Raw genomic sequence first — 19,862 nt, 5'->3', positions numbered from 1 at the left:
AAAAAAAAAAAAAAAAAAAAAAGAGTTATTACCAAGAATCATAACTCAGAGCATGGGCAGAAGGAAGTGGATAGACTTCCATTCAGAAGCTCCTGAGTTCGAATCCTGGACCCATCCATAAATATACAAGGAAGGAAGGAATGAATGAATGGTGGACAAATAGGCCTTTCAGCCCATTCCAAAAGACTTTATCGTATCCCTTTTCAGATGCCCAAGCCTTGTGTTGCACAAGGCCAGGGCCCCAGAGAGGCCTCAGGCTTCCAAAAGTTTCCAGCTTTGTAGGGGAAATAGTGCCCAACACAGACACTCTCACTGCTATTACTGCTCACAGCAATAACAGAAGAAATCACAGGCAGGCGAGACACAGAGAAGGGAGCCAAGGGGGAGGGACAAGGATAGAGGAAGGATGCCAGAACCAAAAAGAGAGAGAGGAAGTGTAGTGCAAGAATGGTAGACGGCACGTGGCCAGTGGCTGTTACACACTGGCCAGGGAGGAAGTTGGGCTGAACAACCCAGATAATAAACGGCAGCGGGAGGCTGATTCTCTTTCCCAGATCTTTCCCATTTCTGCCCTGCTTTTCTTTGCATAGTCCCAGAGATGGGGAGCTCACTCCTGAGGAAGGCGGTTCCATCTTTCCTGGGCATGGGCCACTGTCCAAAAGTTCCATCCAAAAGTTCCAAGCAAGATGATTTGTCAAGTAGTAGCTCCTATGGGTCAAAGGGCTAAAGGGGACCAGGTGCAGCAGCTCACGCCTGTAATCCCAGCACTTCGGGAGGCCAAGGCAGGAGGATCACTTGAGGTCAGGAGTTCGAGACCAGCCTGGCCAACATGGTGAAACCCCATCTCTACTAAAATACAACAATTAGCAGGTTATGGCGGTGGGCGCCTATAATCCCAGCTACTTGGGAGGCTGAGGCAAGGGAATTACTTAAACACGGGAGGCAGAGGTTGCAGTGAGCTGAGATCGTGCCACTGCACTACAGCCTGGGCAGTAGAATGAGACTCCATCTCAATAAAACAAAACAAAATAAAATAAAAGGGCTAAAGGGGATTATCTGGGGAGAGAGAGGTATCCAAGTGTGCAACACAGGCAGTCCCTTGCACAAGCTGGATCGAGAGTGAGACCCACTTGGGTTCAAACCTGCTCTACCACTTAGACAGGCTTGGTGACTTCATCCCTCCAAATCTCAATTTCCTCTCCTTTCCTCTGAAAGTGACCACAGTAACTGTGCCTACCTCATCGCTTTGTGCTTGTATGTAATGAGCTAATGCAATAAAATGCCTGGCGCACAGGAGGTGCAGAATAACTGTTGCCCTGTTCCAGGCAGGCCCAGAGTGCTCCAGTTGTGTCCCAAACACACATATACTTTCTTACCTCTAAAACTTTGCACGTGCTGTAAACTTCTGCCTCAGGTTCTCTTGCCCCACCACCCACACAAGGCAAACTCCTACACATCCCTTAAAGCCCTACCAACAAGATAGAGCTCTTTTCTCTGTTCAAGCCCTGATCTAGAGAGCTGGGACCATCCATAGGCGCCGGGTTCTGATCCGGCCTACTGTCATGTGATGTGAGTTCCTGGGGGGCAGGAATTGTGACCTACATGCACCAGGCACGCGATCAAAGCTTGTTCAATAAAAAAAAAAAAAAAAAAAGTGAATGAATGAATGGTCACTTGGGAGAGGCGGCTCCCAAGCGGACACCCAGGAGTCCGCCAACCCCTTTAGCGCCTGCATCCCCTGCTCTCCACGACCTCAAAAAGCCTGTAGGTGGTCGACAAAAAGGGGCGGGGAGGGGGTGGTTCCGGGCGGGGTCTTCAGCCCTTCCGGTGCGGCCCCTTTAAGAGGCGGGGCCTGCGGGGCGGGCGCTGAGAACGCCGGGGCGGCCCGAAGATGGCGGCGGTGACTGGGTCTGGGGTTGCAGCGGCCCCGAGCTCGCTGCTCCTCGTGGTGGGCAGCGAGTTCGGCAGCCCGGGGCTCCTCACCTACGTCCTGGAGGAGCTCGAACGAGGTCGGGCTGGCCCGGGGGCGTGCGGAAGCCCGGGAGGCGGGCGCGTTCGCGCGTCTGGGCCCGGGGCCGGGGGGGGGGGGCGGCTGCGGCGGGGCCCGGGCTCCGGGGCGGGGGTCGCGGGCCCGGAGTTAGGTCCCCTTCACCGTTAGGCGCACGACGCGAGCAAAGGCGGGTTCCTGTGGGTGCCCGCGGAGGAAGTGGCATCGGGGCCTGGGCTGGGGCAGGGCTGCCCCGCCCCAACTCCGGGTGAAGATCGGGGAGGGGACACGGGCCTGGGCTTTGGGACCCGTGCAGTTGGACCACGGCTCCGCTTCCCGCCTAATTGGCCCGCCCGGGGGTAGGGCTTGGGGTCGTTTTGGATCTCCAGGTCTTAGCAGCTTAGAGATCTCCCGGAGGGAGAAGCAGATATGGGGGAGGCTGGGCCAGGAGCCCCGGGGCCCGCTTTCTGTTGCCGCACAAGGAGCTGCTAATTGGGGTGTGGGCGGGTGCGGCCTGCCCTGGGGATTTGGCACCTAGGGAGGTGAGTCACAGGTGCACCTGCCAGGTTCACCTGCAGCCACTTGGCACAGTGGGACTGGCGGGCGTGATGCGCCCGTGGGTGGAGATGGGTGTTCATCCCCCATCCCTCGGAGCATCTGGACCTGGGCATTTCATTGCCTGTAAAATGGGACAGGAACACGCACCTCGGTTCATGTGCTTGAGGAGTGTTTAGTGAGCACCTGTTATGCGCCAGGCCTTTGGGCAGTGGGCACAGGGATGTGGCCGGGATGATAGACAGGTTCAGCCCTGCCAGCACAGGTCTGGTGGGGGGATGGACCCAAAGCCAGTGAGGAGATGGAAGAAGCTTCCAGCTCACATGGTGTCAGGAGGCATCAGAAGGCTGCAAGGGACTGCGAGGACAGTCAGTCTTAGCACCCGAAGGTGCTGAGGGGGAAGGGCCCTTGGCCAGTAGGAACAGGTGGGGGCGGCAGGGGGATGAGCTTCCAGGCAGGGGGAACAGCTGTTGCAAGGGCGGGAGTGGAAATGGGTCTGACAGGGCATAGGAGCAGCGAGGAGGTGGAGATGGAGGAGGTGGAGGCTTTGTTGCTGATGAATCTTGCCCGTAAAATGATGAGGTGTGCTCTGGGTCCCCTGGCTCAGCTGCAGTGAGACCTGAAGGTGTTGGGTACTTCTGAGTCTCCAAGCTATGAGTGAAGGGAGGAGGCTGGGGCGCTCCCCACCCACGGGATGCTCATTATTGAAATATTCTGGGAGCTAGGAGGCCCGGCTGAACTCCCGCCTCGATCCTTCTTTCTCACCAGGCATCCGGTCTTGGGATGTCGATCCTGGCAGCTGCAACCTCGATGAACAGCTCAAGGTCTTTGTGTCCCGACACTCTGCCACCTTCTCCAGCATTGTGAAAGGTGAGGCTGGGGTCCCCCTGGCTGCTGCCTACCTCTTGTTCATTGGGCAAGTGCCAGCCGTGTGCCAGGCATGGGGGGTGGGGTGCAACTGTAAATAACAACAATAATAATACAGCTGAGACCTTTCAAATGTAAGCCGTGACCCAGTGATAACCCCTTCAGTCCTCAGCAACCCACAGTGCAGGAACTGGTATTTTTGTCCCCGATTGACAGATGAGGAAACTGGTACTGAAGGGGGAAGAGGCAGGGAGATCTCTGAGGAGGGGGTTTTTTAATGATAAATGCTATGACTGTCCAGTATGTCCACTGGGAGGGAAGCGCCCCAGCCAAGACCCAGCAGTGGACAGAACATCTAGAATGGACTGGGCGCGGTGGCTCGCGCTTCTGATCCCAGCACTTTGGGAGGCCACGGCGGGTGGATCACTTGAGGTTAGTTCAAGACTAACCTGGCCAACATGGAGGAACCCTGTCTCTACTAAAAATACAAAAATTAACTGGGCGTGGTGGCAGGCGCCTGTAATCCCAGCTACTTGGGAGGCTGAGGTGGGAGGATCACTTGAACCCAGGAGGCAGAGGTTATAGTGGGCTGAGATTGTGCCACTGCACTCTGGCCTGGGTGACAGAGTGGGAGGGACTCTATTCCCCCCCAAAAATAAACACATCTAGAAGGTGGAGGGGGCACTGAGGAGGCCCTGGAAGATGGAGTGTGGGCCCCTTGCAGGCAGGGACTGAACTTGGTTCACAGCCACAGGGCTGGGTATATAGTAGGTAGGGAACTGAAAAGGAGTGAGATCAAGGAGGGCCCAACTCAGCAGGAGGCTCCCTTCTGGGGTGACCCAGGGTGAGCAGGGCAGCAGGCGGGCAGGCAGGGCTTGGGTGTTGCCTGCAGCTGCCCCCTGCTCTTGATGGTCTCTTGAGTCACCTCCCAGCGGCTGCTGGAGAGGAAGGAAGTGTCCGTCGTCTCATTGTCCCAGTGGGTCCTTGTGGCTTCCTGACACTTCATGGGGCAGAAAGTGGAGCTGGAAATCCTGTCTGCTGTGTGCGACCTTTGTGGCCGCTTCCCCTCTCTATGCCTTGATTTCCCCACCTGAATGGGGCAATATCCGTGTGTGGCAAAAAGCGTGCTAAGGCTGGGTGGGGTGGCTCTCGCCTGTAATCCCAACACTTTGGGAGGTCAAGGTGGGAGGACTGTTTGAGGTCAGGAGTTTAAAACCAGCCAGGGCAACATGGTGAAATCCTGTCTGAAAATACAAAAACGAGCTGGGCCTGGTGGTGCACGCCTGTAGTCCCAGCTACTCAGGAGCCCGAGGAGGGAAGATTGCTTGAATCCAGGAGGCAGAGGCTCCTGTGAGCTAAGATTTGTGGCACTGCACTTCAGTCTGGGCAACAGAGTGAGACCCTGTCTCAAAAAACAAAGTTAGACCTGGCACTTTGTGCCAGGTCTACAGGTGGCTCACACCTGTAATCCCAGAACTTTGGAAGGCTGAGGTGGGTGGATCACCTGAGGTCAGGAGTTTGAGACCAGCCTGACCAGTATGGTGAAACTCTGTCTCTACTAAAAATACAAAAATTAGCCAGGTGTGGTGGCAAGTGCCTATAACCCCAGCTACTTGGGAGGCTGAGGCTGGAGAATTGCTTGAACTCAGGAGGCGGAGGTTGTAGTGAGCCGAGGTCGTGCCGCTACACTTCAGCCTGGGCAATAGAGGGAGACTCCATCTAAAAAAAAAAATGAGAGAGGGAGGGAGAGAAAGAGAAAGGAAAGAAAGAGAAAGCTCAATGTGATAGGGGTGAGGGAGAGAGAAAGAGAGAAAAGGGAAAAGAAGGAAAGAAAGCAAGCTAAATGTGATAAGGGCTGGCAACACCAGAGGGTCTTTGCCTCTCCAGACTCAGCCTTGTTTACAGTTCAGTCCTGCCTCAGGGCCTTGGCTCATGCTGTACCCTGGTCCGAGTTGGCCCTCACTGGCCCTCCCCTGGCTCTGGTTCCTTGCCAGCCTTCTCTCACAGTACGGATGTTTAAAACACATATAGGCCCTGGGGGACAGAGCAGGGTCAGGATCCCAGAAACAGCCCCACTTTAGCCCAGGCCCTTATGCTGCCCCACCCTTAGCTGAGTCCTGCCTCAGGGCCTTTGCTCCGGATATACCCTGGTCCAGGTTTGCCCTCATTGGCCCTCCTCGAGCTCTGGCTCTGTCTAAAAAATAAATGTGGCTGGGCGGGTGCAGTGGATCAATCTTGTAATCCCAGCACTGTGGGAGGATGAGGCAGGCGGATCACCTGAGGTCAGGAGTTTGAGACCAGCCTGACCCACATGGTAAAACCCTGTCTCTACTAAGAATTCAAAAAATGAGTGGGGTGTGGTGGCGTGTGCCTGTAATCCCAGCTACTTGGGAGGCTGGGGCAGGAGAATTGCTTGAACCCAGGAGGCGGAGGTTTCAGTGAGCTGAGGTTGCGCCATTGCACTCCAGCCTGGGCAACAAGAGCAAAACTCTGCCTCCAAAAAAAAAAACAACAACAAAAAAAGGGCTGGGCGCAGTGGCTTACGTCTATAATCCCAGCACTTTGGGACTTTGGGAGGCTGAGGCGGGCGGATCACAGGGTCAGGAGATCGAGACCATCCTGGCTAACATGGTGAAACCCCGTCTCTACTAAAAATACAAAAAATTAGCTGGATGTGGTGGCGGGCACCTGTAGTCCCAGCTACTCGGGAGGCTGAGGCAGGAGAATGGCATGAACCTGGGAGGAGGAGCGGAGCTTGCAGTGAGCTGAGATTGTACCACTGCACTCCAGCATCCACTGCACAGAGCGAGACTCCATCTCAAAAAAAAAAAAAAGGAGTGTAACGGTGGCATCACCCACAGGGGTGACAGCTGCAAACCAGGCCCTGCGCACCATGGGGCCCTCTGGTTACTGCCTGTCTTAGGCCAGCCAGGGTGGTTGAGTTTCTCTTTCTTGCCTGGTTCTCTCTCGTGCGCCTGTTAATCTCCATATGTTCCCTGGGTGGGTTCCCAGAGGGGTTCGTGTTCCCTGAGGGTCCCACGGGGAGGCAGGATTTGACTCCAGGATGGCCTGATTCCCCCACAGGCCAGCGGAGCCTGCACCACCGTGGAGACAGCCTGGAGACCCTGGTCCTCCTGAACCCATCAGACAAGTCCCTGTGTGATGAGGTAGGGAATGGCTGACATCCTGGAGGGGGCGGGCTGCCGGGACCCATGCCGTCTCTGTCTTCCTGTCTCGTGTCCTGGTCTTCATGCTGCCCCAGATCCTCTCAAGACACCCGGCACCACACTTCCTCGCCCACGAAGCCTTCCCCGTGGCTCTAGCCTCTGCTTCTTCCCTCCTCTGGGGTGGGAGCAGAAAAGCCTGGGTTTGGGAGGGAGGGAGTAAGCACTCCCAGCCTAGGGCCCAGGACGGCGTGGGTCTGGAGCTGGGAAGGCCAGAGCAGACTGAGGTTTGCGTCCCGTGGGTTCCCTCCGGCTAGGCCCCAGGAGTTGTCTGAATGGACTCACTAATACTAACCGGCTTGTGGCCGTCTGTACTCCACCAATTATACATCAGGAAGATGAATCAGAGTCCTGGGGCATCCCACTACAGACTTTCTTACAGGTTGATTCCTTGGATCAAAACTTTTCCCTTTTATTCCCTTGAGGAGCTCTCAGTCTTTAGGAGAAAGAGCGAGACACAGACACCCCCAGCCCTGTGGCATCAGGGCTGGGCTGGAGGGAGAGGTGGACTAGAGAGAGCCCAGAAAGGGCAGTAGTGCCTTCAGAAGGAAGGGACATCAGAGTTGGGCTTTGTAAGATGAATAGGAGTTTGCTAGGGTTGCTCCAGGGCCCAGCAGAAGACCCGGAGATTGCCCTCATAGCTAGTTGAGCACTGGGCTGGCTGTGGGGTGAGGGCAGGAGAGGGGTGGTTATGTATCAACCTGAGGCCACCCCAAAGAGGACTGCTGGATACATCACTGCACAGAACGGGGCCTTTAGTGCTCACCCCTCCCTCAGCTCCGGAACCTTCTGTTGGACCCTGCCTCTCACAAACTACTGGTGTTGGCTGGGCCCTGCCTGGAGGAGACAGGGGAGCTGCTGCTACAGACAGGGGGCTTTTCGCCTCACCACTTCCTCCAGGTCCTGAAGGACAGAGAGGTAAGCCACCCCTTTGCCATCCCCCACTTTCCCAGCTCTGAATCCTGGCTTGTCTGCATCGGGCTGTGTGGCCCCAGCGACCTGCTGTTTTCCATGACCTGGTCCCCCCCTCCTCTGTAGGGTGGCAGTGGTGACATGTGCCTCCTGGCTGTCCAGGGTCAGGGTGTGGTGTGAGCTGGGCCTGTAGAGCAGCTGATGTCCCAAAGTCCTGATGTGGGATGGAGCCAAATGGGTCCTTTCTGGTGCCCGCAGTCTGGGCAGGACAGATGGGCAAAAGTCTCTGGCAAACCACATTTTCACATTGGAGTGGGGCACTTAAAAGTGGTGAGAAAAGGTTCAGTAGACAGAGGTAGGCCGTGGAGGGTCTCCTTGGAGGAAGCTGTGCCCTGGGAGGAGAGAACGGTGAGTGTAAAGGCCCTGGGGCAGGGAGGCATTTGAAGGGGAGGGAGAGGCGGGAGGTGAGGCCAGACCAGAGAGCCTCCTGGCGCTGGAGAGGGTTGGGTTTTGGCGGGAGGGTCCTGAGGAACAGGCGTCGGGGTGGGGGAAGGCTGAGGGTATCCTCACCCAGTTTTCCCACCAGGCTGGGTGTTGCCTAGGTGGTCCCTTACCATTCCCCCTCTAGGTGGTTCCTTACCACTAGCTTTAGGTGGTCCCTTACCACTGCCCCTCCATGCAGATCCGGGACATCCTGGCCACCACGCCCCCACCTGCGCAGCCACCCATACTCACCATCACCTGCCCCACCTTTGGTGACTGGGCCCAGCTGGCACCTGCTGTGTCCGGCCTACAGGGGGCGCTCCGGCTCCAGCTGCGGCTGAACCCCCCGGCGCAGCTGCCCAACTCCGAGGGCCTGTGTGAGTTCTTGGAGTACGTGGCTGAGTCTCTGGAGCCGCCGTCCCCCTTCGAGCTGCTGGAGCCCCCGACCTCCGGGGGCTTCCTCAGGCTGGGCCGGCCCTGCTGCTACATCTTCCCCGGAGGCCTCGGGGATGCCGCCTTCTTCGCCGTCAATGGCTTCACCGTGCTGGTCAACGGTGGCTCAAACCCCAAGTCCAGTTTCTGGAAGCTGGTGCGGCACCTGGACCGCGTGGATGCCGTGCTGGTGACCCACCCTGGCGCCGATAGCCTCCCGGGCCTCAACAGCCTGCTGCGGCGCAAACTGGCGGAGCGCTCCGAGGTGGCTGCTGGTGGGGGCTCCTGGGATGACAGGCTGCGCAGGCTCATCTCCCCCAACCTGGGGGTCGTGTTCTTCAACGCCTGCGAGGCTGCATCGCGGCTGGCGCGTGGCGAGGATGAGGCGGAGCTGGCACTGAGCCTCCTGGCGCAGCTGGGCATCACGCCCCTGCCACTCAGCCGCGGCCCCGTGCCAGCCAAGCCCACCGTGCTCTTTGAGAAGATGGGCGTGGGCCGGCTGGACATGTACGTGCTGCACCCGCCCTCCGCCGGCGCCGAGCGCACGCTGGCCTCTGTGTGCGCCCTGCTGGTGTGGCACCCCGCGGGCCCTGGCGAGAAGGTGGTGCGCGTGCTGTTCCCCGGCTGCACCCCGCCTGCCTCCCTCCTGGACGGCCTGGTCCGCCTGCAGCACTTGAGGTTCCTGCGAGAGCCCGTGGTGACACCCCAGGACCTGGAGGGGCCGCGGCGAGCTGAGAGCAAAGAGAGCGTGGGCTCCCGGGACAGCTCGAAGAGAGAGGGCCTGTTGGCCACCCACCCCAGACCTGGCCAGGAGCGCCCTGGGGTGACCCGCAAGGAGCCAGCACGGGCTGAGGCACCGCGCAAGGCTGAGAAAGAAGCCAGGACCCCCCGAGAGTTGAAGAAAGACCCTAAACCGAGTGTTTCCCGGACCCAGCCGCGGGAGGTGCGCCGGGCGGCCTCTTCTGTGCCCAACCTCAAGAAGACAGGTGCCCAGGCGGCACCCAAGACCCGCAAAGCACCCAGCACAGCGCCCAGCACATCCCAGTCTGGCTTCCCGCAGGTGGCAAATGGACCCCGCAGCCCGCCCAGCCTCCGATGTGGAGAAGCCAGCACCCCCATTGCGGCCTGCGGCTCCCCGGCCTCCCAGCTGGTGGCCACGCCCAGCCTGGAGCTTGGGCCAATCCCAGCCGGAGAGGAGAAGGCGCTCGAGCTGCCTTTGGCCGCCAACTCTTTCCCAAGGCCACGCACGCCCTCCCCTGAGTCCCGCCGGAGCCCCGCGGAGGGTAGCGGGCGGCTGTCACTGAGCCCACTGCGGGGCGGGGAGGCCGGGCCCGACGCCTCACCCACAGTGACCACGCCCACGGTGACCACGCCGTCACTGCCCGCAGAGGTGGGCTCCCCGCACTCTACCGAGGTGGACGAGTCCCTGTCCGTGTCCTTTGAGCAAGTACTGCCGCCATCCGCTCCCACCAGTGAGGCTGGGCTGAGCCTCCCACTGCGTGGCCCCCGGGCACGGCGCTCGGCCTCCCCACACGATGTGGACCTGTGCCTGGTGTCACCCTGTGAGTTTGAACATCGCAAGGCGGTGCCCATGGCACCGGCACCTGCGTCCCCCGGCAGCTCGAATGACAGCAGTGCCCGGTCACAGGAGCGGGCAGGTGGGCTGGGGGCCGAGGAGACGCCCCCTACATCGGTCAGTGAGTCCCTGCCCACCCTGTCTGACTCGGACCCCGTGCCCCTGGCCCCCGGTGCCGCAGACTCAGACGACGACACAGAGGGCTTCGGAGTCCCTCGCCACGACCCTTTGCCTGACCCCCTCAAGGTTCCCCCGCCACTGCCTGACCCATCCAGCATCTGCATGGTGGACCCCGAGATGCTGCCCCCCAAGACAGCGCGGCAGACGGAGAACAGCCGCACCCGGAAGCCCCTGGCCCGCCCCAACTCACGCGCTGCCGCCCCCAAAGCCACTCCACTGGCTGCTGCCAAAACCAAGGGACTTGCTGGTGGGGACCGTGCCAGCCGACCACTCAGTGCCCGGAGTGAGCCCAGTGAGAAGGGAGGCCGGGCACCCCTGTCCAGAAAGTCCTCGACCCCCAAGACTGCCACTCGAGGCCCGTCGGGTGAGTGCTGGAACTGGGGCCCTGGGCTGGGTTGGCAACTGCTTAGGCTGGAGAGAGCATAGCTCATCCTCCTGTTTTTACTTTTTCCATTTATTTAAAAGAGATGGTCTCACTCTGTCTCCTGGGCTGGAGTGCAGTGGCAAAATCACAGCTTATTGGAGCCTCGAACTCTGGGGCTCAAGCCACCCTCCCATTTCAGCCTCTCCAGTAGCTGAGACTACTGGCACGGCCACCATGCCTGCCTAATTTTTAAAATTTTTGGTAGAGATAGGGTCTTACTATGTTGCCCAGGCTGATTTCAAACTCCTGGCCTCAAGCTATGTGCCCACCTCAGCCTTCCAAAGTTCTGGGATTACTGGCATGAGCCATGGTGCCCTGCCAGTCTTCCTGTTTTTTTTTTTTTTTTTTTGAGACCGATTTTCGCTTTTGTTGTCCAGGCTGGAGCGCAATGGCACGATCTTGGCTCACTGCAACCTCTGCCTCCTGGGTTCAAATGATTCTCCTGCCTCAGCCTCCCGAGTAGGTGGGATTACAGCTGCGAGCCACCACGCCTGGCTAATTTTTGTATTTTTAGTAGAGTCTTGGTTTCACCATGTTGGCCAGGCTGGTCTCAAACTCCGGACCTCAGGTGATCTGTCCACCTTGGCCTCCCAAAGTGCTGGGATTACAGGCGTGAGCCACCACGCCCAGCCAAGTCCTCTTGTTCGTAATTGTGTGACCTCAGCCATGTCCCCCCTCTCTGGGGCTCAGTTTCTCCTGTGAAATGGAAACTGACCTCAGTGTTGAAGCACTTGCCATTCTGAGGTGCCTGGACAGGTGAGGATGTATGCCAATTGTGGGTTTCTAGAAGCCACAATAACAATAAGTAAAATGAAACATTTGAAAAAAAAATTTGTTTTTTTTGAGATGGAGTCTCGCTCTGTCGCCCAGGCTGGAGTGCAGTGGCATGATCTCGGCTCACTGCAAGCTCTGCCTCCCGGGTTCATGCCATTCTCCTGCCTCAGCCTCCCGAGTAGCTAAGTCTACAGGCACTTGCCACCATGCCCGGCTAGTTTTTTGTATTTTTACTACAGATGGGGTTTCACCGTGTTAGCCAGGATGGGCTTGATCTCCTGACCTCGTGATCCGCCCGCCTCGGCCTCGCAAAGTGCTGGGATTGCAGGCATGAGCCGCCGTACCCGGCCCATTTGAAAATTTAAATAGCGTATTTTATGTAACTGATCGGTTAGGAGGACGCAGCCTATGGTTGCACTCATAGCAGAGCAAAATCAGTAAAGAGAAAAGGCACATAGGGTGAAGTCCAAAGGAAGAAGTTTCCAGAATCCTCTCCCAGTAGGGCTGCACACCACAGGCTGCATTTCTCCAGTAGCAAGTTGTAACAACGTGTCCCTCATGGAAGCTCATTGGAGACAGCATGCCCAGGTTGCTATTGGGCCATTACATAGGCATCCTTTGCCTGGCACACACACTCTAGACTCCCCGAAAAGGAGAAATCAGGTGTGTGGTCCAGTCCAGGCACAGGGAGCGCCTCTCAGACTGGGAATGGTGGGAACCCTCTTCCTAAAATCCAAGTTCCCAGACACCAGCCAAAGGCTCACATTTTAAGCAGGCCTTGCGGAGGAGAGGGTCTCTGGCCTGCTGTGCTGTTTTTTCCTTTTTTTTTTTTTTTTTTGTTTTCTGAGAGTCTCACTCTGTCATCCAGGCTGGAGTGCAGTGGCACAAACATGGCTCACTGCAGCCTCCACCTCCCCGGTTCAAGCAATCCTCCTCCCACCTCAACCTCCTGAGCAGCGGGGACCACAAACAAACACACACAATAACGCCCAGCTAATTTTTTTTTTTTTTGAGACTGAGTCTCACTCTGTTGCCAGGCAGTGGTGCAATCTCAGCTCACTGCAACCTCCACCTCCCGGGGTCAAGCGATTCTCCTCCCTCAGCCTCCCAAGTAGCTGGGATTACAGGCACGCACCACTATACCCGGCTAATTTTTGTATTTTTAGTAGAGACGAGGTTACACCATGCTGGCCAGGCTGATGTCAAACTCCTGACCTCATGATCTTTCCGCCTCGGCCTCCCAAAGTACTGGGATTACAGGCGTGAGCCACTGCGCCCAGCCTACGCCCAGCTAATTTTTATATTTTTCCGTAGCACTGGGGTCTCACTATGTTGTCCTGGCTGGTCTTGAACTCCTGAGCTCAAGTGATCCTTTGGCCTCAGCCTCCCAAAGTTTTGGGATTATAGGCATAAGCCACCACGCCCACCTCAATGTTTAATTTTGGATGGACTGCCAGACTTTTCCATAGCAGCTGCTTGACACTAGTCAGTCTAATCGGTGTGAGGTGGGATCTCATTGTGGTTTTGATTTCGGTGTCCCTAATGACTAATGATGTTGAGCATCTTTTCTTTTTTTTTTTTTTTTTTGAGATGGAGTCTCGCTCTGTCGCCCAGGCTGGAGTGCAGTGGCGCGATCTCGGCTCACTGCAAGCTCCGCCTCCCGGGTTCACGCCATTCTCCTGCCTCAGCCTCCCGAGTAGCTGGGACTACAGGCTCCCGCCACCTCGCCCGGCTAGTTTTTTGTATTTTTTGGTAGAGACGGGGTTTCACCGTGTAGGCCAGGATGGGCTCGATCTCCTGACCTCATGATCCACCCGTCTCGGCCTCCCAAAGTGCTGGGATTACAGGCTTGAGCCACCGCGCCCGGCCTGAGCATCTTTTCATATGCCTATTGGCCATTTGTCTGTTTTCTTTGGAGAAATGTCTATTCAATTCCTTTGCTCATTTTTAAATTTTATTTTGCTTTTTAGAGACAGGGTCTCGGTCTGTCACCCATGCTGCAGTGTAGTGCAAACACCGCTCATTATAGCCTCAACTTCCTGGACTCAAGTGATCCTCCCAGCTCAGCCTCCCAAGTAGCTGGGACTACACAGGTGCATGCTGTGGTGCCTGGCTAATTTTGTAATGTTTTGTAAAGATGGAGTGAGACTCTGTCTTTACAAAACATTAAAAATTGCCCAGACTGATCTTGGACTCCCAGCCTCAAGCGATCCTCTTGCCTTGGCTTCCCAAAGTGTTGGGATTACAGGCGTGAGCCACCACGCCTAGCCCCCTTTGCCCATTTTTAAATTGAGTTGTTTTCCGTTGCTGAGTTTTAGGAGTTTTTTAAATCATTCTGGACATTAATCCTGTAGCAGATATATGGCTTGCAAATATTTCCTTCCGTTCTGTGAGTTGTCTTTTTATTCTTTTGCTAGTGCCCTTTGATACACAAAAGTTTTAAATTCTCACGAAGTTCATTTTGTCTATTTTTTTCTTTTGCTGCCTGCACTTTTGATGTCAGACCCAATAAATGATTACCACATCCTATTTATTTTTCTTTTCTGTTTTTTTTGTTTTTTTTTTTTTTTTTTAGATGTGTCTCCCTCTGTTGCCCAGGCTGGAGTGTGGGGGCACAATCTCGGCTCACTGCAACCTCCGCCTCCTGGGTTCAAGCGATTCTCCTGCCTCAGCCTTCCTGAGTAGCTGGGATTACAGGCACCCACCACCACACCCAGCTAATTGTTTTGCATTTTGAGTAGAGATAGGGTTTCACCATGTTGGCTAGGCTGGTTTCAAACTCCTGAACTCAAGTGATCTGCCTGCCTCGGCCTCCCAAAGTAATAGGAGTATAGGCCTAAGCCACCGTGCCTGGTCAAATCCAACATTGAGAAGCTTCTACCCCATGTTTTCTTCCAGGAGTTTTACAGTTTTCCTTTTCACATTGAGGTCCATTTGGAGGTAATTTTTGTATGTGGTGAAAAGATCCAGCGTCATTCTCTTGTATGTGGAGGCCCGGCTTTCCCAGCACCATTTGTTGAAAAGACTGTCCTTTCCCCCTTGAATGTTTGGAACCCTTGTTGAAGATCATTTGACCACACATGTGATGACTTATTTCCGGGCCTCTCTCTTCTATTCCATTGGTCTATATGTCTGTCTTTATGTCAGTATCACACTGTTTTGACTACTGTAACTTTGTAGTAAGTTTTGAAATCAGGAAGTATGAGTTTTCTATCTTGATTCTTCTGTTTCATGATTGTTTAATTTCATTTTCACATTGTTCGTTGTTCACGTATAGAAATTCAACTGCATGGCCGGGCACGGTGGTTCACGCCAGTAATCCCAGCACTTTGGGAGGCCGAGGCAGGAAGATCACGAGGTCAGGAGATCGAGACCATCCTGGCTAACACAGTGAAACCCCATCTCTACTAAAAATACAAAATATTAGCCAGGCGTGGTGGCGGGCGCCTGTAGTCCCAGCTACTCGGGAGGCTGAGGCAGGAGAATGGTGTGAACCCAGGAGGCGGCGGAGCTTGCAGTGAGCCGAGATCACACCACTGCACTCCAGCCTGGGTGACAGAGTGAGACGCCGTCTCACCAAAAAAAAAAAGAAATTCCACTGCATTTTGTCTGTGGACTTTGTATCTTGCTTCTTTGCTGAATTCATTTATTATTATTTTTTGAGATGGAGTCTCGCTCTGTCACCCAGGCTGGGTGCAGTGGTGCAATCTCAGCTCACTGTAACCTCCACCTCCCGGCGGAATTCAAGCAATTCTCCTGCCTCTGCCTTCTAAGTAGCTGGGATTACAGGCGCCTGCCACCACGCCCAGCTAATTTTTGTAGTTTTAGTAAGAGACAGGGTTTCACCATGTTGGTCAGGCTGGTCTGGAACTCCTGACCTCAAGTGATCCGCCCGCCTCAAGCCTCTCAAAGTGCTGGGATTACAGGCATGAGCCATGGCACCAGGACTGATTTTTTACATTATTGTTCATAAAGGCTGTTGTTCATAAAGGCTATTGAACTGGCATTTTCTTGTAGAATTAAATATCTGTGCCTGGCTTTGGTATCAAGACAGTTCTGGTCTTACGAAATGAGTTAGGACGTGTTCCTTCCTCTTTAGTTCCTTGGAAAAGTTTGAGAGAGGCTGATGTTAGTTCTCTAAATGTTTGGTGGCTTCCCCAGGGCTTTTCTTTGCTGGGAGGTTGTAAGTTACTGATTCATTCTCTTTGCTAGCTACAGGTATATGCTGATTTTCTATTTTTTTGTGATTGTGTCTTGGTAGTTTTTGCATTTCTAGGAGTGTGTCCATTTCGTTGGTGTATAGACGGGGTAGTATTCTTACCCCCTGAGCTGGGCAGCAGCTATGATTGTAAGATGCAGGGTCTGGCAGGCTTCTTGTGCCCGAGACCCAGCCGTATCCTTTGATTCCGCTGATCATTCACTTGCCCAGGGCTGGTGGCCTTGTTCCCTTTGGCCCTACGGTCAGGGTTTGGACAAGGCCCCCCGAGCTGTCTCATCCCCATTCAGCACCCGCACTGATCTTGGACCTGCCTCTCAAGGCTCTGTCCACCTACCCTGGCTCCCCATCACCCCTGGGGCGGGGATTCTGTCCGTCTGGGTCACAGCCCTGTTTCAGGACCTGGTGCCCAGGAGGTTCTGTTAAATACCCCTTGAGCAAGTCAGCCAGACAGATGCTGCAGAAGCAGCTGAGTGGCCCAGTCACTGCCTGCTTTCAGGACTCAAACTCTTAAACCCTCTTCCAGGAAGCATTCCCTGATTGCCACCCACTCGCCCCCGACCCTGGGGATGTCTATGTCCAGGGACTGCTGGGGATGAGTCAGGCTCTTGGCACAGAGGGGTGGCCAGTGGTGTTTGTAGAGTGAGTGAAGAGTCACTGGAGTCAAGGCGTGGTGACATACGCCTGTAGTCCCAGTTACTTGGAAGGCTGAGGCAGGAGGATCACTTGAGCCCAGGAGTTTGAGATGAGCCTGGGCAGCATAGCTAGACCGCATTTCTTAAAATAAGATTCACTGGAGTCATGAGCGCAACAGGGCTCCCCAGAAAACTCTGAGATCAGGCCTCCTGCTGAGGAGGGAGCTGTTCTGAGTGGTGCAGGTCGAACTCGGAGCCTCGGCCCCTCCCCAACCCCAGGAACTCATCCCTTCCTCCCCCATCCCTCTGCCCGCAGGGTCAACCAGCAGCCGGCCTGGGGCGTCGGCCACCCCACCCAAGTCCCCGGTCTACCTGGACCTGGCCTACCTGCCCAGTGGGAGCAGCGCCCACTTGGTGGATGAGGAGTTTTTCCAGCGTGTGCGCGCGCTCTGCTACGTCATCAGTGGCCAGGACCAGCGCAAGGAGGAGGGCATGCGAGCCGTCCTGGACGCACTGCTGGCCAGCAAGCAGCACTGGGACCGAGACCTGCAGGTGCGTGTCACCCCAGGACCTTTGGTGGTCAGTGTAGTTAGCACAGGTGGGGAAAACCAGCCTCGACCCTCAGAGACTGAGCTGTGTCCCCCAGGCCACAGGTGAATGGGGGCGAATATGGGCATCTCACACATCTCAGCCCTTAGGGGTCTCTTTGGACTCTGATTCTGTCGTGTCACCGTCCTCATCGGCTGTGCTGGAAGCCTGGAGGAGGACGCAGGGCCTTGTGAAGCCTCGTGGTCCTATCCCTTCCCCAGACACCTTGTCACTTAACCATTGTTCCGCTGTGAGAATTAGTCGGGATGGAATAGGTGGGCTGGGTGGTGTCTGTGCGGCTGAGAACCCTCTCCCATGGCTGCGTGAAGCTGAGAGACTGAAACCAAGCCCTGCAGGGCGAGGCGCGTGTGGGCAGTGGGAGGACCGCCTCACACCACGGCCCCTGCCCTCTCACAGCTGCTAGGCTGGCTTCAAAGGAGCGTCCCTGTAGGGTGCATGACCCAGGCAGAGGCCCAGAGGTAGGAAAGAGGTTGGTGTGTTCAAGGAGCAGGGGGAGATCCAAGTGAGTAGAGGGGGTCTTAGGCCAAGGAAGGCCTTGCAGAGGAGGAGCTCCATCTCCTGTGTGCTGAGAAGGCTCTTTGGGTGCTGGTTGGGAGGAGCAGAGACCTCCTAGACAGGCTGACCACCCATTGCAGACCTCAAGGTGGAGCACAGAAGATCAGGGAGAAGCCTGGAGGGGTCTCAAATGCCAGGAAAGGAAGGCGACTTGGGACCCAGGCCAGAAGGACAAGGGGCACCCCCCCTTACTGGTGGTCCACCCTCTCCACACCCCCCACCTGCAGGTGACCCTGATCCCCACCTTCGACTCGGTGGCCATGCATACGTGGTACGCAGAGACGCACGCCCGGCACCAGGCGCTGGGTATCACGGTGTTGGGCAGCAACAGCATGGTGTCCATGCAGGATGACGCCTTCCCGGCCTGCAAGGTGGAGTTCTAGCCTCATCGCCGGCACAGCCCCACTCAGCCCAGCCCGCCCTTCCCTACATTCAGCCGCATCAGAAATAAACCGTGACTCAACTTGGCTGTGGCCTCTCTTCTTTCTGTGATGGGAGACTTGGCATGTACCTCCTGGTCCTGCGGGTGGGGACAGCTTCCGTGGAATCCCCAGCGACCCTGCAGTCAGGCCCACTCTGACCTCCATGTCGCAGATGGAAGAAACACAGGCTTTGCAGGGCCTGGTTTGGGAAGGAAGTGCCTCTCAGAGTTAATGACCGCTGGCCGGTGGAGCCCCCGACTGCGGCCTCCACCCCAACCCAGCAACTGTAAGGGGCCCAAGCTATAGGCGCGAAGTAGCTACCTGACTACCTGTCACAAACCAGTTAGTGGCAGGGGGAGATTGAATACCCGTCTCTGCTCCAAGGCCATCAAACAAGCTATTCTGCTGTCCCTAGAGGAGATGGATGCTTGTTCCAGAAAGTCTTACTCTGCAGGAAGGATGTACAGAGGAATGTGAAACCCGGAGACGACAGAACGTCCACTTCTGACTAATGCACTCTGACCCGTCTCTGCACAAATACAAGCACTTAGGTTTACTATTAGATACAATGTCATCTGTACTGGGTTGAATGGCAGCCAACCCCCAAAACACATTCAACTCCTGACCCCGACACCTGTCAATGTGATGTTATTTTGAAAAAGGATCTTTGTAGATACAGTTTCATTTTTTTTTTTTTTTTTTTTGGGACGGAGTCTCGCTCTGTCGCCCAGGCTGGAGTGCAGTGGCTGGATCTCAGCTCACTGCAAGCTCCGCCTCCCGGGTTCCCGCCATTCTCCTGCCTCAGCCTCCCGACGAGCTGGGACTACAGGCGCCCGCCACCTTGCCCAGCTAGTTTTTTGTATTTTTTTAGTAGAGACGGGGTTTCACAATGTTAGCCAGGATGGTCTCGATCTCCTGACCTCGTGATCCGCCCGCCTCGGCCTCCCAAAATGCTGGGATTACAGGCTTGAGCCACCGCGCCCGGCCTTTTATTATTATTTTTTGAGATGGAGTCTTCCTCTATTGCCCAGGCTGGAGTGCAGTGGGGCGATCTTGGCTCACTGCAACCCCCACCTCCTGGATTCAAGCGATTCCTGTGCCCCAGACTCTAGTAGCTGGGATTACAGGTGCCCACCACCACACCCAGCTAATTTTTGTTTTTTTGTTTTTTGTTTTTTTTTTTTGAGATGGAGTCTTGCTCTGTCCCCCAGGCTGGAGTGCAGTGGCATGATTTCGGCTCACTGCAAGCTCCGCCTCCTGGGTTCACACCATTCTCCTGCCTCAGCCTCCCGAGTAGCTGGGACTACAGGCACCCACCACCACACCTGGCTAATTTTTTTGTATTTTTAGTAGCGACGGGGTTTCACCATCTTAGCAAGGATGGTCTCGATTTCCTGACCTCGTGATCCTCCCACCTCGGCCTCCCAAAGTGCTGGGATTACAGGCTTGAGCCACCGCACCCAGCCTAATTTTTGTATTTTTAGCAGAGGGTTTCACCATGTTGGCTAGGCTGGTCTTGAACTCCTGACCTCAAGTGATCCACGCACCTCGGCCTCCCAAAGTGCTGAAAATACAGGCATGAGCCACGGCACCCAGCCTTTGCGCAAAGAAGAAGCTCAAGAGATCACCCTGGATTGTCCAGACAGGCTCTGCATCCAGTGACATGGTATCCGCTAAGAGATAGAAGGTGGCTGGGCATGGTGGCTCACGCCTGGACTCCCAGCATTTTGGCAGGCCAAGGCAGGCGGATCACGAGCGCAGGAGTTCCAGACCAGCCTGGGAAACATTACAAGACCCCATCTCTCTAAAAATTCAAAAATTAGCTGGGCATGGTGGCGCACGCCTGTAGTCCCAGCTACTCCAGAGGCTGAGGTGGGAAGATCACTTGAGCTGGGAGACGGAGGTTGTAGTGAGCCAAGATCAAACCACTGCACTCCAGCTTGGGTAACAGAGTAATATCCTGTCTCAGAAAAAACACACAAGGCCATTTGAGGACAGAGGCAGACATTGG

General features: G+C 55.8%; 1 protein-coding gene across 1 annotated transcript; it reads left to right on the top strand.

Annotated features, from left to right (window-relative positions):
• The first annotated feature begins 1,740 nt into the window (after window positions 1-1,740).
• Window positions 1,741-17,898, top strand: MAP1S (microtubule associated protein 1S). Its single transcript, XM_023229727.1, has 7 exons — window positions 1,741-2,009; window positions 3,311-3,412; window positions 6,494-6,576; window positions 7,411-7,551; window positions 8,228-10,580; window positions 16,582-16,817; window positions 17,657-17,898. Exons 1-7 carry the CDS (start codon window positions 1,892-1,894, stop codon window positions 17,810-17,812), a joined length of 3,189 nt encoding a protein of 1,062 aa, XP_023085495.1. The 5' UTR covers window positions 1,741-1,891; the 3' UTR covers window positions 17,813-17,898.
• Window positions 17,899-19,862: the final 1,964 nt, after the last annotated feature.

The sequence above is a fragment of the Piliocolobus tephrosceles genome, chromosome 21 (assembly GCF_002776525.5).
Source record: "Piliocolobus tephrosceles isolate RC106 chromosome 21, ASM277652v3, whole genome shotgun sequence".
Taxonomy (NCBI): Eukaryota; Metazoa; Chordata; class Mammalia; order Primates; family Cercopithecidae; genus Piliocolobus; species Piliocolobus tephrosceles.
This window is presented reverse-complemented; position numbering and strand designations above follow the sequence as displayed.

What these genes read in the sequence shown, in the direction of transcription:
- MAP1S (XM_023229727.1), top strand. Translation starts at nt 1,892, where the DNA reads ATGGCGGCGGTGACTGGGTCTGGGGTTGCAGCGGCCCCGAGCTCGCTG. An exon ending in CTTCTCCAGCATTGTGAAAG is followed by an intron (nt 3,413 to 6,493) that starts GTGAGGCTGGGG and finishes ATTCCCCCACAG; the next exon opens with GCCAGCGGAGCCTGCACCAC. An exon ending in ACAAGTCCCTGTGTGATGAG is followed by an intron (nt 6,577 to 7,410) that starts GTAGGGAATGGC and finishes CCCCTCCCTCAG; the next exon opens with CTCCGGAACCTTCTGTTGGA.